A 14,840-nucleotide genomic window follows, 5' to 3' on the forward strand; every position below is an offset into this window, starting at 1 on the left:
GAGTTGGTTTGCCAACCGCCAAAAAAACACAAATAGCAAGTATGCAAATAAAGTTATGTAAAAAAAAATGGACAGGAAGTCGCTTGTTCCTTGCGCATGCGTGAAGCGTGTGTCTTCCAGTACCAACCGTGTTTTGAAACGCAACATCACAGTGTTGTCTTTCAGTCTGCGTTGATTCCTTCATTTGAACATTTGTACTTATTCGTCCACTGTTTGAAAAACTAAACTTTATTAATTGTTGGTGTGAGGACTAACTGAGCTCGTCTCGGTAAACAGAAGCGTCTCAGACTTAGCTTGCTAGTTAGCTTAGCTTGCTAGCTGCTAACAAAGAGACTCAGCCGCGATCAACACATCGCTAAGCAGAGATCGAGTGTGAGTATAAAGTGTTGTGATTGTGTGAAAATGTGTAAAATAGCAATGATGAGAGTGTTGGTGAATCAGCGAAGAAAAATGTGCAGTGTTGTCTATGAATGTTCTCATTCATCCAGGTCATTGTCATCTCTCGGCATTCAGTCGATCGCAACTGGACTGTTTAGTTTATCTTAAAAGACGTTTGGCCGCTCATCATAAAATTGTGCTCATAGACTGAGATTGGTCAGATCTAGTCAAGCGGTGGGTGCCAAAACCCCACATATTTATACTCCACAACCAAGAGGGAGTGCCTGGGCAAGGATGGTTTCGCCCTATCTTGGTGAGAAAAACAACTGTTGAGATACAAGCAAGCAATCATAACTGTCAAAGCCAACGACAATCGTTGAAGAGTAATTTCCCTTTGTTATCATTGAGGCATTGTGTGACAGAACGATTGCTGTGGATCGACTACTACCAGTCCAAAATAAATGGCACAAATGGCATTCTGGCCACCTTCTGTGACCAGAATGTTTCTAACTCCTGTTATTTGTTGGAGACTAAATTGCAGAGTCTTTTAGGAATGGTTAAAAGGACGGTGTTGTATGTCGGAGACAGGTGGTGTCGCAAACCACCTCCTCTGATTAGGGATGGTTTTTCAACCTTGACATAGATGGTTTCCCTCACTCCTTTTTGGCAACATCCATCCTCCCTGTCCAGAATATGTACATTTTTGTTCTCAAAGAAGTGTTGTTCCTCCTTGAGGTGCAGGTAGACAGCTGAGTCTTGGCCTGAAGAGTTTGCTTAGTGGTTGTTTTGTTTCCCCAATATATGAATCAGTGCACTCATCATTACACTGGATGGCATACACCAGGTTGTTTTTGTGGGTGTGGGGTGTCCGGTCTTTAAGATGCACCAGTCTCTGTCTCAGGGTGTTGCCTGGTTTGAAGTGTACTGGGATGTTGTGTTGGTTAAACATTATTGTGAGTTTTTCAGATGGATAGGTAGGTAGGTATGTAGGTAGATAGATAGTACTATATTGATTCCTTCATGGCGCAGATGAAGGCTGCCTCGGTGCTCTCGTGCGCTCTGTTTTGTTTGTTGTTGTACATAAATTGTGTTTCCGGGTGCTCTTACACCCGTGAAGAGCTACTGAACATCAGATCCACCATCCCTATGGACTTGTTACCGGTCATCTTAGCGTCAGCTGCGGATTTGGTCCATTATGTGCTCAAAAGAGGGAAACCGCATCGAAGAGGAAAGCGAGCGGGCGCACTTGTCCGTCTTCGCGGACGGGGATTACGCACGCCTCTACCAGGCATCTTCCTCTCCAACGTCCGCTCACTTGCCAACAAGATGGACGAGCTAGCATTGCTGATGAGAAGGAACAAGGACTTCTCCTCATCCTGTGTGTTGTGTTTCACGGAGACTTGGCTGAGCGCAAGTGTCCCGGACAGCGCGCTTCAACTGGAGGGCTTTCATCTCCTCCGCGTGGACCGAGACGCGGCGCTCTCTGGCAAAAAAAGAGGCGGTGGACTATGCTTCTTTATCAACAATAGCTGGTGTACAGACGTGACTGTGATTTTTAGACACTGTTCTTCTTCTCTGGAATATTTATTCATCCACTGTAAGCCCTTTTACTCACCGCGTGAGATTGTTTCATTCATTCTCGTGGCTGTTTACATCCCACCCGGCGCGGACGTGCGTGACGCTCAGCGCGCGCTCGCAGGACAGATCTTACATGTGGAACGGTCTTTTCCTGACTCTCGTTATCGTGCTTGGTGACTTTAACAAGGGAAATTTGAGCCAGGAATTACCAAAGTATAGACAGTTTATTAAATGCCCGACCAGAGAGGAGAACACGCTGGATCACTGCTACACTACATTGAGCAAGGCTTTTCATGCAGTCCCGCGCGCTGCTCTTGGACTATCAGATCACGTGATGGTGCACTTAATCCCTTCATACAGACAGAGACTGAAACTGGCTAAACCTGTTATGAGGAACATTAAGTGTTTCACCGCCGAGTCTGTGGACGAGTTGCGTGCTTGTTGGGAAACGACAGACTGGGAGGCAATTGGAGCGGCCACGAACAATCTGGACGAGTATACGGACACTGTGACCTCATACATACAGTTCAATGAGGCGCGCATCATTCCAACGCGCACCAGGGTTTGTTATAACAATGACAAGCCCTGGTTCACACCCAAGCTCCGACAGCTGCGCAAGAAGAAGGAGGCTGCGTGGAGAAGCGGGGACCGAAGTACATACAGAGAAGCGAAGTACCACTTCACCAGGGAAGTGGAGAAAGCTAAATCTGTGTACTCTAACCGTCTACAGGAACAGTTCCGCTCCAATGATTCTGCGGCAGTTTGGAGAGGTCTAAGGGCCCTTACGAACTATAAGCCCAAAACCCCCCAGGCCCTGAATGACCGGACTCTCGCTCAGGGCCTCAACACACATTACTGTCGTCATGAACGGCCTTGAGCTCATCAAAGCCATGCTCCCCCCACCATCACCCTCCCCACCAATGCCAGCACATCATCAAAGGAGTTAAAGGACTCCAATGACATCACAGGACTCCAAAAACATCATAAGACTGTAAAGACCCTCTCCAATAAAGAAGAGGATGTACGCCGGCAGTTCTTGAAGCTGAATACGCGGAAGGCCCCCGGGCCGGATGGTGTCTCCCCCTCCACTCTCAGACACTGTGCGGACCAGCTGGCTCCTGTCTTCACTGACATTTTTAACACCTCTCTGGAGCTATGCCGCGTGCCGTCCTGCTTTAAGACCTCTACCATTGTCCCTGTCCCCAAGAAAGCACGGATCACAGGACTAAATGACTACAGGCCGGTCGCGCTGACGTCTGTGGTCATGAAGTCCTTTGAGCGCTTTGTCCTGCCCCACCTCAAGGACATCACCGCCCCCCTCCTGGACCCACTGCAGTTCGCCTACAGAGCCAACAGGTCTGTGGATGATGCAGTGAACCTGGCCCTCCACTTCATCCTGGAGCATCTGGACTCCCCAGGAACCTATGCTAGGATCCTGTTTGTGGATTTCAGCTCTGCCTTCAACACCATCCTCCCTGGACTGCTACGAGACAAGCTCTACCAGCTCAGCGTGCCCGACTCCCTCTGCAGTTGGATTAATGACTTCCTGACAGACCAAAGACAGCACGTACGGCTGGGGAAGATTGTCTCGGACAGTCGAACCACAAACACTGGTACTCCTCAGGGCTGTGTACTCTCCCCCTGGCTCTTCTCCCTGTATACAAACTGCTGCACCTCCAGTCACCAATCCGTAAAACTGCTCAAGTGTGCGGATGACACCACCCTCATCGGGCTCATCTCGAATGGCGATGAGTCCGCCTACAGGAGAGAGGTGGACCGGCTGACGTCCTGGTGCAGCCTCAACAACCTGGAGCTGAACGCCCAGAAAACAGTGGAGATGATCATGGACTTCAGGAAAGTCACAGCCCCACCATCCCCCCTCACCCTGATTGACTCTCCCACCCCCGTCCCCATTGTGGACTCCTTCCGTTTCTTGGGCACCACCATCACCCAGGACCTCAAGTGGGAGCTGACCATCAGCTCCCTCATCAAGAAGGCCCAGCAGAGGATGTACTTCCTGCGGCAGCTGAGGAAACTTAAGGTGCCGACCGAAATGCTGGTGCAGTTTTACTCAGCCATCATAGAGTCCATCCTGACCTCCTCCATCACAGTGTGGTTCCCCGGCACCACAGTCCAGGATAAGAATAGACTGCAGCGCATCGTACGTGCTGCTGAGAAGGTGATTGGCTGCAAGCTCCCATCCCTCCAGGACTTGTTCTCCTCCAGGACCAGGAGGCGTGTGGGTCGGATCACGGCTGACTCTTCTCACCCTGGACACACACTATTCTCCCCTCTCCCCTCAGACAGGAGACTACGCTCCATCCAGACCCACACCTCCCGCCACCTGAACAGTTTTTTCCCCTCGGCCATCAGGCAAATGAACAATAACTCCTAACAGCAGCTCCTTGAATTCCTTGAATCCCTTCTAAGTCTATCTGATAGCTCAGTCACAGCTCTTTTTATACCAAATATGTGTTATATGTGTTTTATGTCGCACGTTTGCACCAAGAAAAATTCCTAGTTTGTGAACCCGTTCTCAAACAATGGCAATAAAACTATTCTGATTCAGATTCTGATTCTGATTCAGAAGAATTCCCTCAGGAACATTTAAATTCCAGCAGCAGTGTACAGAATTGGGATCAAATTTAAAAAGTAAATAATGGGTCTATAAATGGAAATAAAATACAAAATATAACAATAAGAATAAAAAGCAACAATAAGAATCAAAATATAGATAGATAGATAGATAGATAGATAGATAGATAGATAGATAGATAGATAGATAGATAGATAGATAGATAGATAGATAGATAGATGCATACGTAGACCTGATACATATGGAATGACAATATTTTTGCATCTGTTACCTTTTTCCTCCTCATCCACTCTGTTCTTTTTATTTCTGGATCTAGATACACTTTTCACAAACGACCAGCTGGGGTAACCACATGTTTTGAGGGCTTCCCTCAGATGCCTATGCTATTTCTTTTTGGCCTGTGGGCTGGTAGGAACATTATCAGCTCTGTGTTGTAGGGTTCTGATAACGCCCAGTTTGTGTTCCAGTGGGTGGTCTAAGTCAAAAAGTAGGTATTGATAGGTATGTGTGGGTTTTCGGTAAACCCCAACATGGAGGCCCCTATTTCTCCAATGTGGACATCATAGTCCAAAAAAGGCAACTTACTGTCTTTGACATCCTCATGTGTGAACTTGATGTTTTTGTCCACTGAGTTCATGTTCTTGGTGAAGGCTTGCACTTCTTGGTTTCTGATTTTCACCCATGTGTCATCCACATATATGTACCAATGACTCGGTACTGTTCCCTGAAAAGAGCTGAGAACTCTCTTTTCCATGTCCTCCATGTAAAGGTTTGCCACTATTGGGTATACAGGTGATCCCATGGCACAACCCTGTTTCTGTCGGTAAAACGTTCCCTTTAATTGAAAGTATGTAGTGTTAAGGCAAGGTTCCAGGATTAGAGGATTAGGGTTAACCCCCCTAACTGTTCACAATAGTAATGTAGTGCGCCACTTCTGGTTTGTCTGTGCTAACAAAATTAAGGTTTCAAAAAAGTACCTCACACAAGCATAATGTAATTAAAGCACTTATTGATATATTTACACAAGTATTGTGCTTTGACCTAAAATACTGCTCAAAATTGTCCAAAGATGTATTGCACCAACAAATGTGAGGATGATTGCATTTACTGTAATTAACAAACATTTTATTAAATTGTATTTGACACAATAAGCACACAATCTATGGTGGTAAAATAGGTTTAAAAGGTAAAAAATGAAAAACAAAACGGAAAAACAGAATTTGATTGGGGTTTTTTTTTTCATTTAGCTTATAATTATTTAAATGTATATGTATATATAATTATATTACTTGTTGTGGTTTATTTGTTACTAATTTATATAAATTTTTATTTTAACTATATTTAAAGTTGAGTTTTGGTGGCACAATAAATACCCATGTTTTCAAATGAATGAATAATTGTGTTATTAATCGTGATTACAATATCATTCCAAATAATCGTGATTATTATTTTTGCACTTAAAGTCTAGCAGAGCAAGTAAGATATGATAACTGTGAACGTCCTGTTTGTGCAGCTTATTTCTTTAGTTTTTACTCACTGTGTTTTTTCCGTTCTGTTGCTCGACAGTCACTGGTCACACTGACACGAGCATGTTCGCTTATGTCTAAAAAAAGACGTCACCGACTATTATCGACAAAGGAATTTATCTGCGACACATTTTATTGATGAATTTGTTTGTAACACGTTTGTTGCGACTTACTTGTTACTGTGATTTTAAACACAGGGTATGTTTTTTCATGGGAATGGTAAACATGTTTCTGAGCCACATTTACACTTAGTTTTTACGCTTGGCTTCAACATTTTAAACGTGTCTGTAAACTATGTCCATTTGAGTGATAATAGTTTTGTTTTGTGTGATCTGCACTTTAGTCCTGAGCCTAAGCCTTCGGGAGTCAGGTCTCAGAGGCGTGTTATCGCTGCTAATACTGCAGATAGATTTTCTGATATGTTTGATCCTCTTGTAGTTATGAACTGTCTTGATGTGGACGATTTCATTCACTGTTTTAACAATCACTGTGTGACAATTTTGGATCAAGTGACTCCTGTGAAGTCCAACTTGTCTGTACAGAAAAAAGTGTGCCCTTGGACTAATGAAGATATCTTAAAAGAGAAGAGACTATGTCGAAGGATTGAATGTCAGTGAAAATCCACTAACCTTGAGGTGCACAGGCCAAATGCCAGATCTGACTATATCCGTCGACTAGTAACATTGAATAAGAAAAATCCCAAAGTGTTGTTTGACACCATAAATTCTCCTGTATGTCATGCTGCTCCAGTTACCCCTGTTTTTTTGTCAAGCTGACAGCAATGCCTTTTTTAGATTTTTCACTGGCAAAATCAAGATGATTAAGGATAAAATCCTGTCCCTTCCATGTGGTACCCCTGCTGCCTTTGAGCCTGTCTCCAGCATATGATCCTCATTTAGGACTGTGACCTTCGCTGATATTTGATACCGGTGACAAAAAATGAAGCCTTCCTCCTGTTCATCTGATGTTCTTCCTTGTAGGCTCTTCCAAAAAGTGTTTGAGTAAATTGGCCCTTGTGTTACCAAAATGGTTAACCTCTCTTTGTCTACCGGTGTGTTTCCCAATGCTTTCAAACATGCCATAGTGAATCCAATACTAAAAAGAAACAGGCTTAGAATGGATGGATCTCAAAAGTCATAGGCCAGGAGTCGGCAACCCAAAATGTTGAAAGAGCCATATTGGACCAAAAATACGATATACGTGTTATAATGAAGGCAACACATGACGTAAGTGTCTACATTAGCTATATTAGCCTACTATCAAAGGCTGACACAAATCTTAGTTGACAGACATGTTGTATTTTAATTTTTATTTTACACATTTTTGCAACATTAGAAATCATTAGTAAAATGGAGGCTTCTCACAGGATGAGATAACTTCTGGAAATTACTGGCTCAGAATGGCCAAAGGTATACATGTGTGTGTCTAAGTTAAAGGAAACTGCAGACTGTCTTCTTCTAATGTATTTATTACAATCTTTGCAAGCTGAGTAACGTTTGCTGTGGTCTGGAACAACATGGCGCACAAACAACTATCAGAAATGCAGCCAATATTACATACAGATAATGTGTCATGAGACATGCAAATATAAATTAAATACACAAAGGACATAAGTAAAGGAAATTAAATGAGATCAAATATACCTACAAACGAGGCATAATGATGCAATATGTACATACAGCTAGCCTAAATAGCATGTTAGCATCGATTAGCTTGCAGTCATGGATTGACCTACACTACCGTTCAAAGGTTTGGGGTCACATTGAAATTTCCTTATTTTTGAAGGAAAAGCACTTTACTTTTCAATGAAGATAACTTTAAACTAGTCTTAACTTTAAAGAAATACACTCTATACATTGCTAATGTGGTAAATGACTATTGTAGCTGCAAATGTCTGGTTTTTGGTGCAATATCTACATAGGTGTACAGAGGCCCATTTCCAGCAACTATCACTCCAGTGTTCTAATGGTACAATGTGTTTGCTCATTGGCTCAGAAGGCGAATTGATGATTAGAAAACCCTTGTGCAATCATGTTCACACATCTGAAAACAGTTTAGCTCGTTACAGAAGCTACAAAACTGACCTTCCTTTGAGCAGATTGAGTTTCTGGAGAATCACATTTGTGGGGTCAATTAAACGCTCAAAATGGCCAGAAAAAAAAAACTTTCATCTGAAACTCGACAGTCTATTCTTGTTCTTAGAAATGAAGGCTATTCAACAAAAATGTTTGGGTGACCCCAAACTTTTGAACGGTAGTGTATATGCCTGATAAGCACTCCGGCAAATCAATAAAATCAACAAAGTTAATTTTTGTGCATTCACGCACAGCATAAAACGTTTGTTGGACAAAATGAGACGAAGAAGGAGTGGCATAAAACACGTCTTTCTGTGGCAGCATTGGAGAAAGTTGTACATGCAAACAAACTACGATGAGTTCAAGGATCACTGAATAACTAGGACAAAACATCCATCCATCCATCCATTTTCTACCGCTTATTCCCTTCGGGGTCGCGGGGGGCGCTGGAGCCTATCTCAGCTACAATCGGGCGGAAGGCGGGGTACACCCTGGACAAGTCGCCACCTCAGTGCTTGCCAAATACTCTCATCAGTGAAGCATGTATAACAAAAACAATGGGATTTCTAACAATTATGAAGGTTTTTGTAATGTTTGTTCTCCTACAGAAAATATATTAAAACAAAAACTTTTTTTTTTTCTTAATCTTTTTCCATTTTCACACATCTCTGAGAGAGGTCCAGGGAGCCACTAGGGCGGCGCTTAAGAGCCGCATGCGGCTGTAGAGGGCTGAGGGCTGTAGTAGAACTGTCATGGTCAGTTCTACAGTGGTTCTCCTCATGTTTATCTGGGCGTAGCTTCAGTGTTACAGCTTACCAAATAAGGCCTGAGTCAGCAGATTTGTTGTGTGGAGTCCCTTAAGATTCCGTCTTGGGTCGTGTATTATTTTTGCTGTGTTTGAACCCTTCGGGAAAGCTCATCCAAAGGTTTAGTGATGTTTCTTTCTACCAAGTTGCTGATCATATCCAGCTTTACTGTTTCTTAAAGCCGTAAAAGATCCAGAAGCTTAACGCCTTGCTTAATTGTTTAGTGAACATAAAACAATGGCTCACAATTCCCTGCAGCTCAATGCAGACAAAACAAAAACACTGGTTATTGCACTTGATGATTACATTCAGGGGATTAAACAACACTTGGGTCACTTAGGCCAGTCTACTAAACCAAGTCTCAGAAACTTGGAAGTTATCTTTGACAAAGACATGTCATTAGTGCAGCATTGTAAGCAGCTGACGAGGAACTGCTTCCTTCATCTAAGGACATCTCTAAACTTGGGAAAATGGCGTCACAGAATTATTTGGAACTTTTACATTCATTGTTTGGTGACCTTGCGTTTAGACTGTGTAACAGTCTGTTTTCATGTCTGAACAAGAAGGAGCTCTCGCGACCGCAACTAGTCCCAGATTCTGCAGCGAGAATTCTGAACCGCACAAATAAGAGGAACCACATATCCGCTGTTGTAAAAGAACTTCACTGGCTGCCAGTGTCCTATAGGATCAGGTTTACAAATCTGGTTCAAGCCTTCAAAGACTTGTATGGTCAGGCTCCCTCTTACATCAGTGATCTGATCCAGCCTTATACCACAACTCTGAGGTCTGTGGATCAGAATCTGCTGAAGTTTTCACACACTCGTTTTCGGACAAGAGGTGACCTTCTAGGCTGTTGCTCTCATGCTTTGAAATGATCTTCCACCCTCATTGCACCCTATTGACTCTTGTTGACACCTTCAAAATGGGCTGCTACGATTGTTTCCCTTTAACTTGTGTTTTTATAATGTTTTATATTGGGTTTTTGTTTGTTTAAATTGGCCTTTTATAATGTGTGTATTTTCTATTTTAACTGTGTTGCGAAGCACTTTGTGGCTTTTTGTCTATGAAAGGTGCTATATAAATGTTACTTACTTTATACTTACTTACTTTGTCAGTTACACATTTCTGAAAAAATAGCTGTGTTATGAAAATTACAAGTCTGCGCTGTCGTTAACGTTAAAATTGCAAATTAAGGATGTGCCAATGTGTTTACATGGTCTAAGTTCCTCTAAACAACAGGAACAGTCTAGTGTTTTAGGTAGTTGCTGTAAAAATGTTTGTCCCCCAAGTTTTAAACTGAACACTAGGGGTGGTGTGGTGTCATTTCACGGCCAGTTTAAACCTAATGCACAGAATCTGGTCGGCAATAGCTCGCTTTAGCTCATGCTCCTTGGCCTGCAGTGTAATGTAAACACCAACCAGAATTAATGAAGTGAACTCGCGGGAAGGATAAAAAGTTTTGCTATAAATGTAAAAATATTCCGGCCAAGGAGATAAGTGCTTTTAGATCACTGTGACATCAGATCAGATTTTGCCACACTTTTTATTTCCAGGAAATATGTGTCTCGAGTCTCTCTGAAGAGTAGGATTCCTGCCAGCTGCAGCACAGAGTCCAGTATCAGTTCACACAGTCACGTCTCTGTAAAACACAGAGCACAGGATGAAAAAAAGTCCCTGTCCATCCCCATCAGTAGCTGAAGTTTGTTGAGTTTGTTCGCCAGTGAGCGCGCATTGGAGAGAAATATACCTGGTAGAGCAGTGCATGGTCGGCGCTGGCGGTACGCACAGGCACTCCCACCCACCTCCCACTTTTGCGTCGTCATCTCACAACACCAAATAAAGGCAAGGGTACCTTTGACCAGGACATCCAACAATTCCACTTATTCTGTCAGAAAAGTGGGAATAAGTCCGGTGGAGTTGTAGCTTATATTTATAAGCTCATCCTTGGTGACAAAGCTCCATAAATGTTGACATAAAACTGATTTAACACACAAAAAGGAGAAAAAACACTCAATGTAGAGATCGTCCTCTGTGCCATCTCGATGTCCTGGTTGTATTATTAATTCTGTATTAAACAATATATTGGGTAACGCTTTAGTATGGGGAACATATGAACCATTAATTAGTTGCTTATTAACATAGGGTTAGGGTTAGGGTAAGGGTTGCGGTTGGAGTTAGGGAAGACTCTTAGTTAATGGCTGACTGGTTGTATAATAAGGCCATGCAGAATAAGGCATTAATAAGTACTTACTAATGACTAATTAACAGCCAATATGTTACCAATTTGCATGTTAATAAGCAACTAATTAATGGTTTATATATTCCCCCATACTAAAGTGTTACCATATATTGCAATATAGATTTTAGGTCATATTGCCCTTCCCTAGTAAAAAGTATTTTCCGCCATGGCTTGGTCTTTTTTTCCTGTGAATAATGTTGTAAAGAGCTGCGTGTTTGTCCCCCACAGAGATTTCAGACCAGGTCATACAATAACTTATTTTTTTAGTACATGTGACTGACCAAAGCTTGACGTTTCCAAAACATGTGTTTGTGTTTTTTGTGTCCGACAGACATCTGTGAAGAACATCTTCTCCCTGGGCTTCTAGAGTGGAGCTTTAAGATGGAGCAGGGAAAGCCTCAGCCCTCCCACATTAAAGAAGAGGACGAGGTGCCACAGACACCTGACAACAACAAAAAAGAAGAGGACCCACTGACCCCCCACATTAAGGAAGAAGACGAGGTGCCGCAGACCCCCAACCTTAAAAAGGAAGAAGAGGAACCCCTGACCCCCCATGTTAAAGAGGAAGAAGATGTGCCAGAGACCCCGCACCTTACAAAGAAAGAGGAGGACCGACTGACGCCCTACTTTAAAGAGGAAGAGGAGGCACCACAGCCCCTTCACATTAAAAAGGAAGAGGAGGAACACAGCATCAGTCAGGAGGGAGAGCATATTGAATGGTTGGGGGAGTTCCCAGTGATTGGTGTGATTGTGAAGAGTGAAGATGACGAGGTCAAGGATGAAAGTGAGGAGAAGAGAGAGGTGGAGTCTCCAAGCAGCAGCTCAACTCAACACATGACAACAGAAGCTGATGGAGACCACTGTGGAGGATCACAAGCAGACAAGCTCTTAGCTCCACTATCAGATAGTGACAACACAACGTCACACTCTCCTGACACTGATGATGAAGACTCTAAAGCTGATAATACATGTCACACTGACAACACACGCTTTACATGTTCTCACTGTGACAAAACGTTTAAACACCACAGTTATCTGAAAGTACACATTAGAAAACACACTGGAGAAAAACCGTATACCTGTTCAGTCTGTGGTAAAGGTTTTGTACAAAGTCAAAATTTAAAAGTACACATGAGAATACACACAGGAGAAAAACCATTTTCTTGTTCAATTTGCGGTAGATGTTTTGTAGCAAGTCAAAATCTGAAACTACACATGAGCGTGCATACCGGACAAAAACCTTTTACCTGTTCAATCTGTGGTAAAGGTTTTGTAACAAGTCAAAATTTGAAAGTACACATGAGAACACACACAGGAGAAAACCCTTTTACCTGTTCAATCTGTAGTAAAGGCTTTGTACAAAGTCAAGATTTAAAAGTACACATGAGAAAACACACCGGAGAAAAACCTTTTATCTGTTCAGTTTGTGGTAAAGGTTGTGTAACAAATCAAAGTTTAAAAGTACATACGAGAATACACACTGGAGAAAATCCTTTTACCTGTTCTATCTGTGGTAAAAGTTTTGTACAAAGTCAAAATTTGAAAGTACACATGAGAACGCACACTGGCGAAAAACCATATTCCTGTACAAGCTGCAACAAAAGCTTTTGCAGACAAAGAAACCTTGTAGTACACATGAGAACACACACAGGTGAGAAAGTGTTGAGTTGCAGTGTGTGTGATGAAAGATTCTCTTATAAGTACCAGTGTAAGAAACACAAGTGTGCTGGTGAGAACAGCAGCAGCAAATGAAGCCAAGACTTTGATAACTTCGACTTTCTAACAACATAAACGTGTGACATAATTGTTGGTGTGTTACACAATCTTGTTAATATGCTTCCACCATTTATAAATTAGATCTTTTCGTTTAGGTTTTATTTTTTTTTAATTATTCAATAACATGCATCAATATGCAAAATTGTGTATTTAAAAAAATAACAGCAATTTGACTGAAAAGGTTGAGATAAAACAGTGAACATTGTATCCGATATTGCATATTCATATTGGCCCTAGCGTGTGAATGTGAGTGTGAATGTTGTCTGTCTATCTGTTGGCCCTGTGATGAGTTGGCGACTTGTCCAGGGTGTACCCTTCCTTCCGTCCGAATGAAGCTGAGATAGGCTCCAGCACCCCCCGCGACCCTGAACGGGACAGGCGGTAGAAAATGAATGGATGGATAATTCACTTCTATACTTATTCAGAACAGTGTTTTATATAGGTTTTAGAAATAATTAAGTGGGTTTTTTTTCTAATTGTAAATGATTCCATAGATGAACTCCTTTGTATGATATACATATATGTTTTACATGTGTTCATACCTTTGCTTTTGAGTACACATAAACCCCTCTTAGTTCATGTTTACTGGTTCACATCCGAAACATCTTCTGGACCACTTCTGGAAGCATATTATTATTTACTTTATACATCATTTGAGCAGTTGTGTTTTATACAAGATCATTTACTTTTGAAAGGTGTGACTTGATGATACATTATACAGTATTTATTATCATTATTACTCTTTTGTATTATGAATATCGTTTTGTGATTGTTTTATATGTATGTCACTAGACCAGGGGTCGGTAACCCGCGGCTCCGGAGCCGCATGCGGCTCTTTGACCACTCAGATGCGGCTCAGCTGCATACTTGCCGACCCCCCCAATTTTCCCAGGAGACTTCTGGATCTCAGTGCCTCTCTTAGTTAACTCCCAGGGCAAATATAATCCTATTTTCACTCTGATTACTAAATTAAGGGCGTGCCCTGAATGCACTGCAGTAATTGTCCTCTATAGCATTTACAAACAGCGTGCCAGCCCGGCCACATGTTGTATGTAGCTTTTACTTACACACGTAGGAGACAGCAAAGCATACTTACTCATCAGCCACACAGCTTACACTGGCGGTAGCCGTATAAAACAACTTTAACACTGTTACGTTACAAATATGCGCCACACTGTGAACCCACAGCAAAAAAGAATGAAAAACACATTTCTGGAGAACATCCCACCGTAACACAACATAAACACAACACAACCAATACCCAGAATCCCATGCAGCCCTAACTCTTCCGGTCTAGATTATACACCCCCGCTACCACCAAACCCCCCCACACATCAACCCCCCGCCCCCTCCGTGCGTCGGTTGAGCGGAAGAGTTAGTGCTGCATGGGATTCTGGGTATTTGTTGTGTTGTGTTTATGTTGTGTTACAGTGCAGATGTTCTCCAGAAATGTGTTTGTCATTCTTTTTTGGTGTGGGTTCAAAGTGTGGCGCATATTTGTAACGTAACAGTGTTAAAGTTTTTTTTTTACGGCTACCGTCAGTGTAAGCTGTGTGGCTGCTGACCTAGTACGCCAGCTGAAACTGCATTCTACATGCGGTCGAGCAGGTACACTGTTGGAGCAGGCTGTAGAGGGCGCCAAAAGCAGTGCCATCACGTCCTGATAACCGGGAGTCTCCCGGAAATAATGAGAGGATTGGCAAGCATGACGCTATCAAGCGCCATTCATTCAAAACTCGCGGGCCGCCCTAATATCAAATTGACATATTAAAGTGCGTGCCGGTGCGTGTGTCTGAGACCCCTGGTTAACATAGCACAAAGCAATTTAAGCTTTGTATGCGCGGAGCCCCTAAAGGGACATGGGAA

At 42.6% G+C, this 14,840-nt stretch overlaps 1 protein-coding gene across 1 annotated transcript; it reads left to right on the forward strand.

Moving 5' to 3' along the window:
* The first annotated feature begins 110 nt into the window (after window positions 1-110).
* LOC133635778 (zinc finger protein 664-like) lies at window positions 111-14,077 on the forward strand. Its single transcript, XM_062029057.1, has 2 exons — window positions 111-372; window positions 11,530-14,077. Exon 2 carries the CDS (start codon window positions 11,580-11,582, stop codon window positions 12,948-12,950), a length of 1,371 nt encoding a protein of 456 aa, XP_061885041.1. The 5' UTR covers window positions 111-372; window positions 11,530-11,579; the 3' UTR covers window positions 12,951-14,077.
* The last annotated feature ends 763 nt before the right edge of the window (window positions 14,078-14,840 follow it).

Source organism: Entelurus aequoreus, linkage group LG20, assembly GCF_033978785.1.
Source record: "Entelurus aequoreus isolate RoL-2023_Sb linkage group LG20, RoL_Eaeq_v1.1, whole genome shotgun sequence".
Lineage (NCBI taxonomy): Eukaryota > Metazoa > Chordata > Actinopteri > Syngnathiformes > Syngnathidae > Entelurus > Entelurus aequoreus.

Coding starts and splice junctions, on each gene's coding strand:
- LOC133635778 (XM_062029057.1), top strand. CDS start 11,580: ATGGAGCAGGGAAAGCCTCAGCCCTCCCACATTAAAGAAGAGGACGAG.